Below are 21,097 nucleotides of genomic sequence, written 5' to 3'. Positions count from 1 at the left end.
TTTTTTTTTTTTACTTTACCTCTTGTCTTTTACACTTAAAAGGAACTGCAGTATTTGCTTTTCAGTGTTATGGTGGCTGAAAAGTCCAAATAATTGCAGTGCTTATAAAAATATTCACCCCCTTGGATGTTGTATCCTGTTTATTGCTTTTACAAATCAATCACGAGCAACAGAGCACAACTTTTTGACTAATAAAATTAAAAACTGATTTATACAACTACTTTTTATAGTGACAATACTTAGTCATTTAAAAAAAAATAGAGAATAAAGTAACTAAACTTAACAAACCATTCTTTAGAGATATGTTGTGTGTTTTTTTCCCTCCTCTTACACTTGACAAAGATGGTTAATGGGACACTTATTTTACATTATGGCGTTGTGCCAGCTAGTGATACAACTTTGGCCAATACAAATTAGCTACTTTTTGTAACAAACAACCATCCTTGGTCTTTGCTGCTTTTTGTTATCGGTGGGTGTTACAACACTGGCCACACCAAAATAAATCTACTTTACTGTCTAGAGTCTAGACAAATTGTTTAACAGGAGAAAAGCAGTCTTATAAGGCCAGTAGCATGACGCGGGCAAAACTAAATGGGACGAGACCATAATTAAGTTAATCGCTTCCACCTGCGCCAGCTCTGCCTCGTCCACCTGTAAGAAGATCCAGCTGGAAGTTGACTGCTCTCGCCTGAATATTTCTAGAGGAGCTACTCGGTAAATACTCAGTAATATGAGGCTAAATCTATTTCTCATTAACTAATGAGCATGTTGGAGGCCTGTAGCAGCAGGAGCAGCTGCCAGTTTGTTGTAGACCGCAGCGCTGTTGTTGTTGGACAGAGGTGAGGTTTAGGCATTTAGACTTACAGTCCGCACAGCTTCCCATACTCTGTATCTGCTCCTTACATCTGCAGTAATATCGAGCTATGTGCAGAGAGAAAATGTTGGCACCAACTCCGTAAACTGCAAATCCAACAAGGTGTATTTCTTGCCAAGCTTCTGGTTGTGAAAGCTGTCACTGCCCCATCAAAATGTCTTTTTTTTTGTCGAATGAGGTGGAGTAAAATACCCATTAATATGTGAAGGGGGGACCTAAATCTCCAGAATGTTCTCGAATTTTGTCTTTCAGTGTTCAAATTTATCCATTGGAAAGTGTAATAAACGCCTTTAGGAGGGGATCTTGAGGGCTTTATTCGCCAAAGTAACACTTCTCAAGTTTTATGTCTCTCATGAAATATATTGTATTACTCGAAGATGATGGGAGTGTAACAGCTGGAAGAAAATCTTATTTGAGGCAAAAATTATCCATACCCCTAGAAGTCTTGGTTTTAAAATGATATTTTTTTTATTAAATCAATAAAGTTTGTTTCTGATCATAAATGAGACGGACATTTCCAAGAAGATGGTGAAAAATGTAAAATGGAGTATCAATTTACAAAAAGTAGAATCTAATTTACATTTTTGTTGTCAAAGCCCAAATCAGTTCCTGCTCAATAAAAGCATCCCTAGTATGCTTTACTGCAGAAATGGTTTGTTCTGGTTGGTATTATCTTTTTTTGTTTGTTTTTTGTCACACCATTTTGCAAGCTGGCTAAAAATGCCAATATTGTTTTCACTTGAGCAGAGCATTAAATTAACAGAAAGTGGACTGTATTTAATAATTAGGTGAATTCTGAAAGGAACTGTTTTTATTATGGAGGTGAAGAGGTCTTAATACAGTTTTCAATTTTGTATTTGTAAAAATATTTAAAAATCATGTCGCTTTTTCCACTTTACAGTTATGAGCAGTTTTGTTATTTAAAAGAAATGCGAGAAAGTTCTAGTGGTTTGAGTAATCCCAGTATATGTACATATAAACGTTGCAGCATTTAACCTTCCACTCACCTCCCTTTTTTGTGTGTTTGGGGCAGATATCCAGATGTCTCAAAACTTGCCACCAACTATGTGCATGGCAGTATCCCACCACAGGTATGTGAAGTATTTGTGCAAATGTATCCTTTGACTTCAGCTGTTTGCAGAGTGTGTATTCAGCCTGAACATGCAACACTGTCTCCTCGTTATGAGGGCCCAACGTTTGCATATGGAAGGGGGAGATTACTGTGGCATCACCAGCAGCCACATCAACCCCACAGACCACCAAGCAACAGCACTGGCTTATCTGCTGCGCTCCAGTGCCTGCAGTCAACCAGTCAGGGTGGATTTATTTTGTGTGTGTGTGCTCACATTGTTTATTTTAGCCCCTGTTAATATGTGGTGCCTTGGCTTTCTCTCTCCAGGGCTTGGTGGCTACTGTGGTGGGAAGATAGGGGGCTGTGGCAGACCCCCTTGGGCGGCCCACAGAAAAAAGGGGGGTAAAAATAAGCCATACTCTTTTCCTCCCTCTGCCTTGCCACTCACTCCATCTGGGTCCTGCAGTCACACCCTGTGGCAGAGTTGTGGTTTGCTGCAGCTGCTGGCTGGTGATGAGGCACTGTGAGGGTTCTGGGATTCAAACACGAATGCGGCTTCTCATGCTGCTTCTCTCCTGAGCCACAAGAGGGCAGTAAGTCACAGGAAGACGTAAGTGGGAGCTGGGTCTGTTTTTATGGAGGCGTCTTCTTGCCTCCTGCACACAGTCGGCTCATTTTCTTTACAAGAAGCATTAGAGCTGTTGTTTTTATGGGAGATGAGATGTCATTATAGGGTATAATTGAATTGATTTAGACCGGATTGTCCTCATTTTAACGAACTAAAATGCAATTAAATGTATTTAATTGGGCACAAACATGTTCTTTGAAAAGTTCCTCAAGATGATACAATTGAAGTCATCTTGAACAGAAACGAGTATATAATAGTGAGGAAAAGGATGTTATTGAAGGGCAACTTGTGACGCCAGCTCCGATGCCTCTAGCCACCCTTTTCCAAGCTGTTTAGTCTCTTTGTAAGACGACAAAAGTGGTTTGTTTTTATTTTGTCTGTGACAACAACAAAAAAAGAGGAAAAAAACACTAGTAGACATGAAAGAGTTGTGTCCTCTCAGCAAACACACCCGAACCTTTTACCTTGCAGTGCCAGAGCCTGGAGCCTTTGTCTGTATGTGCTGGATTATTGCTGGCTTTACAGGTAGAAATGTGCCAAACATTATAAGTCTGGTTCTGTAGCTGTAGTTTTCTAAATGCACAATAGTTCTTGTAGAATCAGGAAATGTCTATCTTGATGGTTCCAGGTGTGTTTGTGGGAGTATCAGACAACATGGCTCTGTGTCTTTGTGTTAAAGTGAACCAGCAGGTTCCCTTTCAGTGTTCTACTGTACAGCACATCTAAAGGAGAGAAAGAGAAGAGGTCTTTGAAGTTTTGGTTTTACCATCCGTCTTCGACTCTCTGGCTTTCTTTTCATGCCAGCCTCAGCAGGCTTGTAAAACGACACACTGTGCCTTCCCTCAGCATGCTCCTCCCTGCTTTGTCGCCATGCAAACATGACTGCAGACTGCACTCATGCGTCCTGTCTCGCATGAGTTTTTCTGCTATTCCTGACATGAAAGGCAAGATGCTCAACAGACACGCACACAGGCCAATTTATTGGGTACACTTGCTGAATTGTTTGCTTATGTGGACTTTAGTCATTCATTCACATGGCAACAACCTAATCAATCAATTAAACTTTGTACTCAGTATACTTTATTAGCTATTCATAAAATGTTTTCAAAAATGGTTCTGGAGGGTTGATAAAGTAGGAAAATAATGATCAGATTTGTTTGAAATGGTAGATAACCTTGGTTAATAACCCCTCAGTACAACCTTGATATGGTTGTAGAAGACTATGTTGAGTATCATTCTTTGCAGCTAAGAACTGGAACAGAATTGAACCAAAATGTGACAAAAGAGATTGGAGAAATGAAATTTGAATATTGTTGCTTACCATATCCATCCCTTGGTGACCACTCTGCACCCATCATCTTCTGGATTCAAATGATCTAGAACTGAATATGACGAGTTCACCTTACTCCATTAGATAGATCTTGACCCAGCAGCTCTCCTTTGTGTTGGATGTAGATGGAACAAGAGATTTTATATCATAGATGGACTGTGTGATACTGTCATATCAATATGGATCAAAAAGTGAATGCAATAGGGAACTTCTGCAGGCAAATCAGGCCCCATTCATTTCTAGCAGTGTTACCTAGTGAGTGTATCTAGTATGACTAAGTAAAGTGGCCAGTTGATGTACAGTATACCTGAATAGGAAGCCGGGGATGAAAGCTGCAGCTTGCGTAAATGGAGATGCCTTGTATCTGCATGTGATGTACCCTCTGTCCATGCTCCTTGTGTAAACAGGGGCCTCCTTTACTCAGCAGATAGAGAAGATACTTTGACATTTAGCTTTAACACTAGAGGAAAAAAGCAAGAGCAGGAAGAAGAAAATAAAGGAAGATATCGATTGCCCTAATCTTCTCCTTTCATAGTTTGTGTGCCTAGTTTGTGTTGGCTAAGCCTTCTGCTCTAATGGCTTTTAGTCTTCCATTAGGTTGCTGGGTTGCTTTAGTAGTGTGGTTTAAGTAAGCAACAAAAGGCTCTGTCAGAGCGCTTTAAGCATTAATAGGATGGCCTGTGTTATTTCTCTACTCTGCCAGCTCATCAGGAATGCACAAGTTTAGATTACGTTGCCTAAAGAGATCTGAGTTTGGGCAACCTTTGTTTTTTTGTTGGTTTTTTTGGCAGGGTGGGGTTGAGGCATGATATGACATAGACTTCTGGGAATTTGTTCAGTTGAGCTGTTAAAGAAACGGGCTGCTCACCCCATAAAACTTATGTACAGTAAAAGCTTAGTCTCACTCTGACAACTGAAATGCTGCCAGGAGCTCTAATGTTTGTATGACTCATTTGATGAGAGAATTATAACCTGATACTGGAATAGAAAGCTCAATTTTAAATGAGATTTGGTGCTGGATGGCAGCAAAAGATTCATTTTTTATATATTTTTTGTGGTGTTCAAATGTTTACTTCTTTTAAACCAATTTCTGGAAAAAAGATTCTGTGGCCTGAACCCGTTTATGCCTGGCTTTGATGTTGCACACTCTGGCTGATGATAATATACATGTACATGCAAACAGAACCAACATTATTGGTACTTTTTCCATATTGTGTGTGCAGTCTCACTGCTGCACCAATTCCTGAAAACGTCTTTCTTCTTTGGATCTTACATGGCATGTTCTGCTTAGTCTGTGTGTCTTTAACACCACTGCGTGCCTGCAATCTCTCAAAGTCCCAGGCTTTAATGCTTTCGTTACCCTGCTTTTCCACCAGGATGACTTGTCGCTTGCCGGGAAAGTGCTCCATCGTGTGTATGTGCATGCATGCATGGTCTTGTGCCATTTTTGGACGAGTCCCTGTGTTCTCTCTGCATCAGTGCTTGGGTTACGGAAGCCTCCTGGGCCCATTTCTTCTGTGGGCTGCACCACATACCCCAGAATCCTGCTTTGGTTGGAAATGCATCTGTTGTTTTTTCCAGCCATCATAAAGAAGACAAACTCGCCCACTGTCTCCCCATCCGATGTTAACAGGCTGTGTTTGGCCCTGAACTTAACCATAACGGGTTCCTTCTATACTGCTTCTGGATACAGTATAAATCAACACCTCAACTACTTTAGTTGGAGACTTTTCAACAGGCGGATCTAGTTTCAGCTATGTGCACGTGGCCAACACAGACATCAAAAGCTGTTACTGATAAGAACTTTTACCTTTTTACAAAAAAAAGTAGATAATTTGAAATATTGATGCGCATACTATGTCTGACTTAATTTTAAGTTACTGTTAAAATGTGTCCAGTCTTCTTTACTTATTTAGTGTGCTTACATTTTCAGACATGCCTCATTTCTTTACACACCAATGAGCACAGATGTTTGATTGAATTGAAATTTGGGGAGTTTGGGTGCCAAATCAACAGCGCAATCTTCTTGTGGTTTTCAAACAATTGTTTTGTGAATGGCTGCATTATCCCACTGAAAGAGACCACCATCATTAGGCAATAAAAATAAGGAATCTCCTCTTGTATCAGGAGATGTATATGATTTGCAACATTGCTTAGGTTGATGGTACATAAAAAACGTAACATTCGCATCAATGACAGAAGGGGCATCAGAAGCGTTTGTAATGTTGTGGGGACACATGTGATGGCAGGAGTGGCCACTTGACTCTTTTCTCTCTCCTGTGTGGCTTGTATCGACTTGACTGTTCATTTTACCTGCAGTTGGTGGAGTGTTTTATTTTGAAAATCTTTTATTTTGAAAAAGGTAAATCTCTGACTTCTTTCCTGCAAAGACACTTTACACACATCTGCACTTCAGTCATCTCTATTACAGTTTATATCACCATCACTAGCATAGCTATCCCATCAGAAGGTATTTTATATATATATATATATATATATATATATATATATATATAACACACACACACACACACGGTGACGTCGGTTCTAACACATTCTTCTCTCTTAGGATAAAGCACATTTAATATGTCAAACCCACTAACTGATGCAATGAGGAAGACATAGATATTGTTATTCAACTCTTAGTGGTCTTAATGTTATGGCTGATCAGTGTATTTTGCTACAGAATATTCAGAATGTTCTTTTTCACTTTAAAGACATAGGGTCAACCGCTGATTGTGACTATCAACAATACTGAAGGTCATAAATTAATTGGAACTTTTTCTTAATTTCTAAATTAATAGTCGCAGCCAAGATTATTATTGGCATTACAGCAATACATCTTTCTTATAATTGCTGACCAACTTTTTACTCGTTGCTACTGGTATATTTTGATTACCTACTTGGTGATAATCTTCAAGTCTTGGACATTAGAAGGCCTCGTCTGCTTCCTCCAGTAGATTTATATCAGACCACTCCAAAATGTTAATTGCTTAATGCTTGAAAAAAAGATCAAATTAAGGAATTATTTATAGCCCAAATCTGCCAGAAGTTTCAATAATTTGGGGCTTAAAGAAAAGTCTTTGAAATGCGTTTAGCAAAATCTTTCTTTTTTTTTTTAGCATAACAACTTGGGTCACAAGCTTCTCATATTTTGAAGGTCCCATGCTGCCACTCATGGGAATAAGGGTTTGTTTTGATGAGACCTGTGGATATTCCTGCAGGAAATTAAGTTGTGTAGGTGAAAGCTGAAATCTGAGAAAAGCTGGCCATGTTTCATATGTGTCAAAACTGTTGGAACTTTAGCATAATTAATGGATCCAGCTAAAGTAATTGGATCTGATTGTGTTTGTGACAAGTTGCTGGTTTTAAACAGCTTTAACACAGTTTGAACTTAGGAGTTTTATTTGTCAAAAGATTTTGTATAGAATAGGTCACAGTTAAGCAACCAAATATGAGAAGGATTAAGCAGAAAATAAATATTTAAGTCATTTAGAAATTTAGAACAGATTTAGATCAAGAGAACTTTAAGATGTTAGAAAAAAGTCATTGGAAGCATAAGGAAGAAATAAGATTCACAAATTTGTACAATATTTTGTTTCCTTCTTGTTTTCTGGCTTTGATTTCATAGGATTGCCCTTTATTATCCTCGCAATCTAAGAAATTGACAAGGGTGTATCTAGACTGACCTGTTGTTGGATTGCTGCCCTCTGCTAACCGAGCATGGAAACAATGGAAGTGAGCAACAATGAGCTGGCTGCAGATCAGTGGAGGCCCACTTGGCTTCTTCCAGACACTGTCTTATTTCCTCTTTGATTACTCACGCCTGGATGATGAGTGCCACACTCCCACTCCTCTGTCGGCCAGCCAATGAGAGAAAAAAAAAACTTTTTTTTTTTGTTGTTGTTTGAGACTGGTTTTGATTTGGCGGCTGGTATGCCTTTGTAAAAATTCAACAAGGTTTTCTGGACAAAATGAAATGAGGAGACTCGCATTCAGGTACCAGAAATACCTGAGTGTTTTGTGGCTTTGTGTGTAGAAGTGTGTTGCCATGTGGATTTAAGAAAGTTTCCCCTAATGGGTTTCCAAGCTTTGCTCTTAAACAGCTTTTAACTGGGGGAATAGGAGTGCGGGTCAAACTCCATCGCCACCCAAGTGAGCAGCTTGCCAGCTAAAAGCTGGGCTCCCTTTATTTAGATTTGCTGCAGCTCCCGCCACCGTTCGTCACCCCCCTCCTCTTCACCACGAGGCCGGAGGTAGGAAATCAAACCAATTACGGTCGTATTTAAAGAAAATTGGAGCAGGGCCGGAAAAGTGGGGGCATTTCCAAAAACCACAAAAAGAAAACTGCAGGGCCACTCTTTTGCAAAACACTTTTGACTGGGGCAGAGGTAAATTCAGAAAACTCTGGGAGAAAGATATTGTTTGAAGGGTTATTTTGAGATTTTATCTTGATTATACATATAAATCAAATAAAAGGGATTTCTGCCCATTGAAATTTTTATTTTTCCATGTTACAACCACAGTCTCAATGCAGTTAATGGGGATTTTAAGTGCAGAATGGTGAATTGGAAAAATTAGAATAAATGTTTTTCTGTGGGTTTGCTACCAGAATCTGAAAAGTGTGGTATTCGGCAAAGCTGATACTTTCTATAATCACCTTGTGCTTCAAACAGAGGTATGTGTTTTTCAAACCCTCTAAAAGCTTTGTACATTGACTGAGTGACATTTTTACCCATTATTCATGTATGTTTTGATCTAAACCAGGAGTCTCAAACTCCATTTCTCAGGTGTGGAAAGTGTCTGCTAACGTTATATACGTTTTTGCCTTCACACACTTAAAACAAAAAATTACATCATTACTAGGGACCTGTAGAACTTAATTGCTTGACGGGAATGGCACTTAACCATTTTACTGGTGTGCTGGTCCAGAAAAGGATCAATATTCTTCATGACTTTACTCACTTTGCTGGCCTGTTAAAGTTGATGGCCATGTCTTGGTAGGTTTGCAGCTTTACTATAAGTTTAGTGAGTTGTCTGAAGTTTGGGATGGTCTTTTATAACCTCTCCCCATTTTAAATTTCTCTAACTTTTCCTCCGACTTGCCTTCTGCGTTTCTTGGCCCTCATGTTGTTTGACGATTTTTCAAGTTTTTTTTAATGGGCTGAAATCTTTTGGTTTCAATTTGACAATGCACAAAAGTTCAAGGGGCATGACTACTTTTATTAGATACTTTACTTTTACCAGCCAACCACATGTCAAAAACCTTCTATAGTTCATTACTTTGTCTGTTACAATCTGTTTCTGTGTCAATTTTTGCAGAGAGATTGATGGTGTTTGATTCCTGGTGGAGCTGTTTGAAGGATGGATTTTAAGGACAGATTATCTTTATGATTAGATCTGATGTGCCCCGCTGAGAGCGGCCTGCCAGAAGGCCTTGTGTGAACATAATGTGCAAAAACATCCTAGACGCCCAAATCCTGGTTGGCTCACTCAGCTGCAGCAACTCCTGCTGAGGTGTTATAAAATCTCCTTTTTAAAGCACAAACACCTGTTGCCTTCCAGAATGAATCATGTCTCCTGTGTGTGCACCTTCAGCCAGTATAAAGCATTCATGACAGCCAAAAGAAAAAAAAGTTGGGTAATTGCTGTCTCCTGATCTAATGTATTTGCCCTTTTAACTCTCCCTCCTTCACTGTCTGTCTGTGATCCTCCTCCTCACTGTCATCTTTCAGGAAAACCCCCTCATTACCAGCTCTCAAATCTAAGTTCTTCATTTTCCATCACCTCGGAGTCGCTCTTTGTTCTGTGGCCCATTTGGCTTTTAAATTTCAGCAATTATTCCTCAGTCTGAGCATCACAGTCATCCAGATGCATGAAAGATATTTTCCCCGCTTTATGTTCCTCTCCGCCTCCTGGGTAAAAATAAAAAGGCAGACATCAAAATCAAAGTATCTGATTTCTATAGCCCAATGCAAATGCATCATTTTGTTGCATAATATTGTGCAAACTAAAACACGCCCTCCAATGGACCGAAAGCCTTTGTTGCACAGGTGCGCATAGGGAAAAAAAAATCACGCAATCTGTTTACCTCTCATTCATTCATTATGAGGAGTAAGTAAGATGATCCTCCAGAAAACAAACCAGCATGTGGGAGGTGTCCCCTGAGGAAGTCCAATGTTGCTATAGTGGAACCATGGGAACTGGTTACTAAAGACCCAGAGGGCATCCATGGACAGACATGTGGGTGTCTGACACTACCCCATCCCCCCCACACACACACAGCTACTGGAGACAGAAGCACCAAAGAAATGGCTGCGAGTAATTTCAGATTGTCTGGGAGTAACAAGAGCTCAAACTTTAATGGATGTTGGAAGCAGCCTAATTTTATTCGGGCGCCTGTTTGAGGAGGACAGTCAGCAGCCAAAATAGGAAATGATAAAAAAAAAAAAGTTCATGGAAGAAATGTTGTTTATAATTTTAACATTTGTCTTAACATTGCAGGGAATGCTTTTTTTTTTTTTTTAAATTGATATCAAAAATAAACCAACAAATCAGACTTTCAAAAAACAGACCTAACATGTACTTATTTATATGAAGTTTAACCGTTAATCTTTTAACAGTGGTGTTGTTTCCAGGGTTCTTCTCTGAAGCAGGATTTCTGTCTTAAGAAAATTCAAGTCCAGTTTAGGTTTTTAGTGTCAAGTTCTTCCTGCTTGGGTATGTCTCCACGGCAACTAATGCAGGTTATTTTTCCAAATGCGAGACAGTTTCCAATGTTATAGTAACTGTGCCTGGCACACAAATATTCTTTGTCAACTTTTTCTTCCTCTTCTTTTCTCTTTTTCTTTGGGCACAAGAAAATGTGGGATGTTTGGACATGATGCTTTCTGAGGTCAGTCATGACACAAAACTCAACCCACTCATCTCACCAGAGCGCAATTATGACTTTACACTTACAAGTAGAAAACACTTAAGCCAAACTTGAGATTAAATTATTGCATGACATAAAAAAAATTTATTGTAACAAAAAACATACTTTGAGATTATATTCATTTGGATTTATTTTGAAGATGGTGCTGAAAATGTTTTTAATAAGGTACTGCCACAACGTTGTGGGTTTTTATAGACATTTTATAAAAGTAGTTTGGTAATTAGTCCCAGAATAATATTTACGTTTTCCAGCACATAGAAACTTTGGACTTTTCTGCATTGGAAGCAGAAAAGTCAAGACTTTTCTGCTTCCAATGCAGCCAGTGGGAAAAAGAAAGGGACAGTGTGGATTTTAATGACCATCCACATTCCCACGTGATCCAAACCAGACTTGAGCAATCATCCTCATTTAACTCGCCGCTCGTGCGTATGGATGGAAAAACAGTGAGGGAGATAGAAAGATAGAACATGTGTATGTGAACTTTCTATTTAGCAAGTTCCCCTGCTCAAGTTAAAGGAGACCTAGTCCACAGGGATCCCCCGTTTCCCCTTCTAGCCTTCTTGTTTCCCCCTCCACCCACCTAGTACCCCACCATGAAAGGGGAGTGCCTGGCAAGAGCTACATTGTGTGTGTGTGCGTGTGTGTGTTAATTTCCTGTTTTATAGAGGAAACCGGGTTTGCGTGTGCAGATCGTTATTCGGATTTTCTCTGTGAGAAAAAGGGATTAAAAAAAAAGATTTGTGTCAATTCTCATGAATCTGTATGGGAAATGGCGAGCATTTTTTCTGGGAAGCTGGCCTATTCACTTAGTAAAAACATATTTCAATTCATTGGTAAAGCGCAAATGCAGTGTCCAAATCAGGATCTGAAAAGCATGACATTTTATTATCGCAAAGAAATATCCTTCAACACTTCCAGCTATTATCCTTTTTCAGCGTTTTGCTCTCCTCCTTGACAGATTAATTAAATTAGGGTCAGATTGGTTACACACAGAAAACTGTGGTCTTTATACAATGAGAAGAATCTAAATTGAGCCCATTATTGCATCCAAATGAAAGTTAGCCACTGTGGTCTTTGCAAGAATACCCTCTAACCATGTTTGGGGCCACAGATCCGCCATGCAGCAGTCTGTTGGCTTTCTCAAAAAGCCACCGTCTGTGTCTGACTAATTCACAGTGAGAAGAGTTCAGTCATATGGAGGCTAATCTGCATCATCAAGTTCCCTTGTATTTGCGCATAAGCTTTACCTCATAAATGCAATTTTATAAGCAGTATTTCTATGAATGGCTGCAATTACAAGCACACATCCTCAGGCTAGATACAAATTTCCAATGCTTAGAAATCAGTTTTATTAGTATTTGGGGAGGGATGGTGCTCAGTTGCTTATATTACAAAAAAAAAAGTGCTGTATTCTTCAGCTGTCCAAATTTTAATAATTCTTTTCATTCCTTTGTTGAAGATGTATATTAATACTTTTTGGATTTTTTTATACCCAAGTTTTAAGATTGTACTTTATGATGTGGCTGAAGCTGTGCCTGTAAAAAGGCAGGATGTTCCCCCTCGTCAGAGATGAGAATACTAAACTGAGCTGATCAACAAACACCTGACAAGCACTTAAACTTATAGGTGGAAACAATGGCTGCTAATGTAGAACCATAATTTAGGAGCAACACATACAGCACGCCTTCTTTCGACACGGAACAACATTAAGCTATTCTCCTCAGACATTGATCTACTCTTAACGCTTGGAGAGATTATTCATACTTAACAAACTGTAAGTATTAGTTTCAAAGTACAACGTCATTTATTAGTCAATGCCATTAAAACGTATTCATAGTTCCTTATCTTTTTCTGAATTTCTTTTCTTTACAGATTGTGTGTCTTATTTATGAGACACAAACTCGGTGCAAAATTGTTACATGGAAAAAGAATGCATAGTTTAGTAAATGTTTTATGAATAAACATTTCAAAGATAAGTATACATTCACATTCATCCCTCTTTGCTCCAGCATTCCTAAATATAATCCAGTGTCACAAACTGCCTTCAGAAGTCCCCCAATTAGCAAATATTGTCTACAAACATTATGAAGACTAAGGAACACACAAGACAGGTCAGGTTGAGAAGCGTGAAGAGGGAAACAACCCCAACATTCAGACAGAGATGCAATTGAATAATGCAAATAAAAGGTTGTTCATGTTAGAACGACCAAGTCAAAGTCCAGATTCAAATCTGAGAATACTAATTGAAATATACTTTTTAGAGACATTATCCATACTGATCTTTAGCTGTTTTGCAAGGCTTATGGGGGAAAAAATCTGTCTCTAATGCAAAGCTGGCAAAATCATAACCCTGAAGACTTGAAGCTCCAGTTGCAGTGAAAAGTGGTTCCATATTGTATAGACTAAAATGGACTGAACAGATTTTCATTAGTCAAAAATTTTCAACCACATCTTTTTTTTTTTTTTTTTTTTTTACAGTTTTACACTAATTTATGTTGACCTATCCCTCAAAAAATATTGTTAAAATGCATAACCGTTGTGGTTTCATGTTCAAGGGTTTAAATACTTTAGCAACGACTGTAATAAATCATAAAACGAAAGAATGTGTTGAGCTTTGAGGCATTTCTTTGAAATGATATACTGTAAGTAGCATAGTGGTATTTTTATTGGCAATTTTCTGTATTTGTCATTTTAAATCAGGGGTTCATTCAGCTACTAACCTTTAGATGCATCCCCTCTCCAACACAGCTTAATGAAATATCTGAATTCACCAGCAGTGTGTGTCTGCATGTGTAGAATAACGGACTGTAAACGGCGTCATTCACACTTTGCTGCTAGCACTGTTAAATCATGGTCGTTACTTTCCGCATGTATTCCTGCTGCTGTTCCTGATTAAACTCATAATTGCTTCTTCATACTCGGCAGCGTTCTGATGGCAGACGACATGTCAACGGTCCACAGCTAAACTATAATGTCTGGCGTTTTCGAATGTTAATCACGAGCCAATCATTGAATGCGGTCAGCTGTCAAATCGTTTCAGTGCCGTACCCGTCTTGGTGCAACTAGTACTACCCCTAAAGTAGGTGCGAAAATCTGAGAACCTTCAGCCACACTCGATTTGCTAATGTAAAATTAATCTGGCTGGGACGAACATGGACTGTACCGATTAGAGAAAAAGCATCTTTAGGTTCTTCTCTAATTTGTGGAATTATTGGCGCCTTAGTTTATATGGCAGTAGATGATTATTTAATTTTTATTGTCTTCTTCTTCTTGTTCTGTCTGTTTTTTATTATGGACAATGTATGTGTCTTAATAAAAACGTTTGATCTCAGCTGTGCAGAGGCCTTCTAACAAACCATTGGAGTCAGGTGTATCGGAGAAGGGATGCATGTAAAAGTTCCAGGATGGTAACTATCTACTAATTTGTAACAAAGTGATTTTTAGAACAAGTGTAAAAAGGTAGTAAATATCCATTTAATTTTTACATCAAGTTGAAATTTGAGATGTAGGACTGGTGTAATGTTTTGTGTGTCTGAAACAATTTTGTAGCTGGCTAAGAAGTCTGGATAACAGTTTCAGGGCTCTTCTTTTCTGGTCACCCCTTTGCTTTAGCGGACCCACTTCTTGTTAAAACTCCTCTTAGGCTGGATAAATGCTGCACTGTGGGAACTGAGAACTGGCTGGAGTATTGTAACAAACAATGGTCTCTGTAGACCCTGTATGGATGAGAAATTACCTTCACTGGGATCCCTCTGAACTGGGAGAGCCCTCTCTTCAAATCCCACACCATGTCAGCGAGGCAGCACAAGTCATTTGTGTGAAATCGGTTGCATCACAGCTCTCGTGGTTTCTTAGCCCCTGTATTTCTCGGTCATTCTGTGGGAACCCTGATTTTTGGCGGTAGCCTCTGTTCCCACCGCCGGCCTGGTTAGAAAATAGACTCGCGTTCGTGTACCAGTTGCTGAAACCGAGCCGGTTCTTGCCTGCTCCTTCTCACGGGGTCCACTGGAGAAGAGGTCAGCGACTGAAGAAGGGGCCTTAATGTGTTTGGCATGCAGGTACCGCAAAAGCGACACGGGATCATGTTTTCATGAGAAATGAGAGTTTTAGCAATTGGGCGCTTGTTCCAAAACACTCCCTTTTCTCTGTTCTCTCCTTCTGTCTGTCTTGTCTATTCTTGTTTTTGTCTCCAAAGCTGGTTTAATTTTTATCTCGGATATTTATTTGGAACAGGATATGATTTGTGTAATACAAACAAGACACTTTGTTCTTTTCCCAGTTGTTTACTTTTTTTCTTTGCTGTAACTTCCAGTACTTTTCATCAACTTTAAACAATTGTGTTTGCCAACCTGGTTATACAGTTGTTGACAACTTCAACCAGACAGGAACCTCACTATGTGGGCAAAGATTTCTAGTCTTTCCTGCAGAGTTACAGTTTCTGAAAGAGGAGCAACATAGTGGGAACAAAGGAGATGGGGCGGGAAAAAAAAGTAGCACATCTTTACATCCAAAACAAAAACTGATGTGCTCCCCACATGTGGACGACGAGATTCGGGCCTCAAAGACCGTGTGAAGACAGCTGGAAAATTCCCCTGAGCCTGGCCTAATTGAAAGCTTATCATCTTTTCTTTGTGCTTCCTGAGCGGCGGGGCGATGCAGAACGACTCCTGGATGAGACCTGCAGGGAATACCGTCATACGCTCAGGGTGTGAAGTGGAGCTCAGACTGTCTGGGTGGACTGGCTTGGGGGGGGATGAGATCTGTCAGCACAGGATTTTTTAAGTGTGTGTGTGTGTGTGTGTGTGTGTGTGTGTGTGTGTGTGTGTGTGTGTGTGTGTGTGTGTGTGGAAGGGCTCTGAGTGTGCAGAGTTAATTGAATACAGTGTGTATCAAGGCTTCCTCCTGAGTCTTTGTTGTTTTGCCAAAGCTGCCCCCATAGAAGTCCTGATGCAGACACGCACACAGGAGAAACCATAAAGGGGAAGAAAAGAAGCTGAATAAGAAGAAAGGATAAAAAGAACAGATACAAGAGAGGATAAACACAAAATAACAGTGAAAATTGACAAAGAACAAAGCGCTTAGACAGGCTTTTCATGCCACACCAACAGGTGGCATTAGTTTAAAGAGTGAGGAACTGTGAGTATTTTGTTACAGGTTAACCACATCTAAAATCAGACCACCCCACAAGGTAGCATCTCAAGTGTTTAATCTTGTGGCTCGGCTTCAGACCATCCAAACAGATGCCATAATCTTGGCATGAATTGACAACCACATAGCTGGTGAGAAAGCCAGCCGACATTCCAGCTTCTCCGTATTGTTTTTAACAAGTGACAACTTGCCGACGTGTGCTAACACGGACTCTGCCAGGGCGGTGTTGGATTCCTGGGATGCGTTTTTATGCACGTTCTGGGTACCACCGTGTTGACAGCAGAGGCATTTTTAATTCTCTGAGGGGTCCCAGCGAGAGGCTCACTGACGGCAAAGAAGGTCTTTATTAGAGGGTTACTGGGGACAAAAAGCCAACAAACTTCCTAATGTTATGAGTGGGAAACTTGACATTTGTGGTATTTTTATTGGATGAGTATAAATCTGCGACAAACTGTTGGGTCAGAATGTTCTGGAATGAAATTGGTCCCAAGAATATTCTGGCTTTTTTTTTTTCTTTCTTTTTTTTTTACCTCCCATCTTCATGTCTCATCTGATGGTTTTTGTGGAGATGAATCAAACACTGTCTCCATTTTTGGCATTTTTTAGTCCTGACACCTCCTACAGTTAATAAACTAAAATAACCTCCAAGACTGGGATGAGTGTTAATTTTCAAAATAAAACACAATAAAAATAAATATTATGATGAAAGGCTTTAGAGAAGGACACAAACACAGATGGCTTGTAAAATTGTCCTTGTTGTTTTAACTTTGGTGCACCAATTTTATTATTTACTTGACTTACACAACAATATTTTTAAAAAGTTAAATCCTGCTTGTATTTATAAGCAATGTATACTATTTTTTTAAGTGGGTCATTTAAAAAGTCCAGATTGAAAAATTATTTTGCATGATGAAAAATTGTAAATATCTGTAAAGACTAACCATTCTTTATGGACTTTTTTTTCCCCTTTTGGAATTTTATTTTTTTACATTTATGAATACATCAATTATTCAGATGATTATCCAGACTCTTATGGATTTATGTTTAATTTTTACATTTTATTGTCCAATTGCCATTCACACTTAAAGCAAACTGCTTCCCATCTGCATTGTTTGCCATTAATTGATTTTTATTTTTATTTTTTAAAGACATTGGCCTTAAAAAAATATTTGGTTTTAATGACAGAGTTTCTGTGTTTCAGTAAATTAATCTAAGCATCCAAAAATAAGAAAAAGGTTGCTTAGGCTGTATTGAAAAATTATAAATTTAATAGCACTTGAGAAGTCTTTGAAAAATATTTAAATTTCATAGGGAGGCTAATGATTTTGACTTCAACTCAGGCGCATATATTATGCAACCATTTCCAGATATTTTAATTTTTAAAATATTTTGAATGTGCCATTTTGTGTTGGTCTATCACATATGACAAAATGTGAAAAATTTTAAGTGGTGTTGATACTTTTGTAAGGTGCAATATATGTAGTTTTACCATAAAAAAAATCAATTCTGAAGACAGAAGTGAGGCATCTTTTTTTTTAATTAAAATGATTAAAAACTACATTATCCGCAAACTTTACAAGCACTCATATGGAAGCAGTAATGGTTTCAGCACATACACATGTTTTTTAAATTAACATATCAGTTTCAGATGTACATGCTTTCAGCATAGAGAGCAACGAAGAGAGAAGAATGACCTAAAATGAAACTGGGATTCTTTTAAAAAGAAAACTGATGGAACATTGTGCTCTTTAATTAAACATACAAAATATGACTGACTTGTACACTTTGGCTTCATAGTTTTGCATAAACAAGGACAATAAAGTTCATTCAACACAGATGAGTCGCCACAAATCTCAACATTTAAAGAGTTTTACAGGCAGTTGTATAGATCTTTGGTTTTTATAGAAAGTAACCACACAAACATCATGTGATTTCTCTAGCTGCATGATTGTCATTTTTAACAGAGTTGAGGTTCGAGTGGCTAAAAATACAACATGCTTTTCCTTAGTAGGAATGAGACAACATTTGTGGAATAAAGCAGAAAACGTCTTGCATACGTGTACTTCCTCACCTGAGCTCTAAATGCAAGCGTGTTTGGGTCACTATTCACTCAGAGATCAAACCTCAGCTGTGGCAACCATTTCTGAGTCACGCCTACAGTCTTGTAGCTATCAGACACCTGATATCTGTTGCAAATACCTCAGCTCTCGGCACAGGAGAAAATGGTCTGCACAGGCGTGTGAACAAAAGCTAGTAAATTAGAACAAGACGGGACAGTTGTGACCACAAATGCTTCAAAGCACTACTGATGACTCAGAACAAAGGGACCTGTGCAGAACAAGAGACAATTGGTAAGAAGATCCCACTCTGGACCCTCCTCTTCCCTCTGTCTCCGTAAAAGGCACTCAGGATGGGGGGAATGTGCAGACACACCTGTGCTGCAGGATTGTGATTATCTTTGTGTAATATTTTTCAAAAGGACACTTGAAGTGTGTTTGAACAACATGCACAGGAATATTTCATATTTCGCCCTGCACATTTTCAAATCAAGCAAAATATAAGGAAAGTAAAAAAAAAAATAGTGCAAAAATTAGCTTTTTTGTGTTTTGTAAGCGCAGGAAGGCAAATTGTAAATAATCTAAAAGATCATGGCTCTGGGATCTTTTTGGGCATAGTCCATTTGGAATAAAGGTTTTAGTGCACCAAAGCTACATTGGAAGGCAACAAAATTACATTAAAAGGTTTTCTTTCATAATTTAGTTGCAATATATTACAAAAACTCCAAATTCATACTTAACAAACATGGTATATATACTGTATAAATGCTTATTTAAAAAAAAAAGGAAACATGAAAGAAATGCTTAAGGATTTGGGGTATTTGCATACATTTCCCCAAGGTTTGGCTCAAATAAATATCAAAAGTAAACCACGTTGTCCAGTTAAAATAATGAAAATAAAAATAAATTCTGGCAAGGACTTTAAAACTTACGAAAAAGCTTGAATAAAGAAGTAGGAAAATTAAGGAGTACAGACAACAGGACTCAACTTATCTGCAGAAAATGAACCAAACCGTTTTGTCTTATTCCTTCAGTAATCATCCATTGTCCTGCTGGAACATGATGAAACAGCAGAGAATTCGTTTCTTAAACTTGAAAACGCTTCTCTCTCAATAATGCAGCAATTGTTCTGAGACATTTCCTTTCTAACCAAAGGCTAATGTCTCTGTGGATAATAAATAGACCAAAAGGTTCTGCAGAAGTACTCTGAGCACATGAAACAGCCCTGTATGCTCGTGAAAACATTTTTACATCTGATGCAAATTTTTTACAGAAATGAAAGCTTAAAGGGACCGATTGCTACAGCAGTGCGGCCATGCTTAACGAGGAGTCAGTCATGGAGCAGAAAACCAGTCTGACTTCTCTTCTCCACCTGCCAAGTGGGCTGGATCAGTCTGAACAGTCTGTTTGATGATTGTCTGCTGTGGCTTTCATCTCAGCAGTCGCCCTAATTGTCTGCACCTCCACGCCGTTGTTTGACTTTGAGTACCTGTCTACATCACTGTGATGGCTTTCTATCAATTATTTACAGTCTCCGCTGAGTGCCACCTTGACTCGTATGGCTTTGGAAGGTCTTTGAGAGTACAGGTTTCAGCGCAGTGCAAGAGTTCACTCTGAAACAAAATGTCTTCAAACAGTAAAAGCAAAAGTCTCTTAAGCAAGAAAACGAAGGCAAACATGCAACTTATTTTTTTGTTCTTTCAGTGTTCAGCTTTGTTCATCAATCTTTTCCCTTCTCCACCCTCTCCTCCCAATCTCCCAATTTTCTAGCTCTCTTCCAGTCAATATGGCCTCCAGACGGATTCATCCAAACGACCTGAAGCGCTCATAGCCGTCGGGGAGTTGCTGTGGCTGCCATCGGCTTCTACACCCTCGCTCTGGGTGTTCAGGCCCGGGTTCATCAGACTGTTGGTCCCTCCGGTGCCTGTGGCCCCGGAGCATGAAAGGAGGCGGGTGGGGGAGCGCTCACCCCCAGTGTTTCCTGGCGCCACCATAGAGAACTGGTAGGATCCGGAGCCCGTGCCGTAATACAGGTAAGAGTTGGACTGGAAGTTTTGAGACTGGTTGTTTGAGTAAGGGGGCGGCAGGTAGGTGTGGTATCTAGAGGAGGTCGACATGCTGAGACCGCTGATGCCGGTGCTGGAGGTGTTGGCAGAGTAAGGGAAGGCCCCCGGGTAGTGCATGCGGGGGTCTGAGAAGCGAGGGTCTGTCAGCGGGGACAGAGACGGGAAGGTACTCCTCTGTGGGAAGAGGTCTGTAGTCCCTGTTTGAGACACAAAGACAAATAAAAAACCGTCAGAAGCATTCATCCATGATGGAAAACCGCTGTCGGCGTGATGAAACAATGGGCTCAAACATTTCCCTTTTACAAACATCAGGATTCTCTGCACTATTACACATTTCCAGGGCAAACCTTCCTAAACCTTCGTTCTGTTCTCAAATTTCTTGCGATAAACCACTCTATGGAAATATTTGCTCAAAAGTAATGAACTGAGACATTTTTTGGCTCGGTAACAGTCATCAAGCATTGACGGCACATCATCCCACAGCCTGGTGCACAAGACCGAAGTTATGAAAAGGCCCCCCTCGCCAGCACCCTCCTACCGGCCCTTCAAAAGGAAATCAACGTACAGCTCTCTGTCCTCTGAGCAATGAAAAGAGGCATTGTCGGTGCTAAGGGGTGCTTTGTATAAACACTGACGGCTTGTTGCACTGTTGTGCAACATGTCATAAATCATACTTTGGTGAAACAGGCGGACGTTCACAATTGGAGACGGGGAGAGAGAGAGAGGAAGAAAGACGTTTTCTGTTCATGTATAAATGTGTATCGCAGTGCAGATCCTGTCAAAGTTAAATGTTAACTGTGAGCTTACAGGTAACGAAGCTGAATCCTTCTGGGTCTATATAATTTAACAGCCAGGAGGGAAATATAAATAAAGTTGAAAGCCTCTAAGCGGGCTTGAAATGTCTTCATTCCTTAGTTCCCTCCTTATTTATAAAGAAATATATGATGTTGTTCACAATAAGCCATTGAAAAGTCAATGAAAAGCTTGT

The 21,097-nt window shown here is 39.4% G+C and overlaps 1 protein-coding gene and 1 long non-coding RNA gene across 4 annotated transcripts in view; one reads left to right on the top strand and one right to left on the bottom strand.

Moving 5' to 3' along the window:
- The first annotated feature begins 285 nt into the window (after window positions 1-285).
- Window positions 286-19,951, top strand: LOC145549972 (uncharacterized). Its single transcript, XR_014085768.1, has 3 exons — window positions 286-714; window positions 1,908-1,965; window positions 19,814-19,951. It is a non-coding gene; the product is annotated as an uncharacterized LOC145549972 (long non-coding RNA).
- Window positions 17,506-21,097, bottom strand: part of runx3 (RUNX family transcription factor 3) — a 54,444-nt gene continuing 50,852 nt past the window's right edge. For all 3 annotated transcript variants that reach the window (XM_081603028.1, XM_008399599.3, XM_081603027.1), the window contains one exon: window positions 17,506-20,306. In XM_081603028.1, coding sequence (XP_081459154.1) covers window positions 19,825-20,306 — 482 coding nt within the window. In that variant the 3' untranslated portion in view covers window positions 17,506-19,824. The remainder of the gene's footprint in view (window positions 20,307-21,097) is intronic.

This window comes from Poecilia reticulata, chromosome 22 (genome assembly GCF_904066995.2).
Source record: "Poecilia reticulata chromosome 22, P_reticulata-male-v2, whole genome shotgun sequence".
NCBI classification, from domain to species: Eukaryota; Metazoa; Chordata; class Actinopteri; order Cyprinodontiformes; family Poeciliidae; genus Poecilia; species Poecilia reticulata.
The sequence above is the reverse complement of the archived record's forward strand: the minus strand, read 5'-3'. Positions and strand labels throughout refer to the sequence as shown.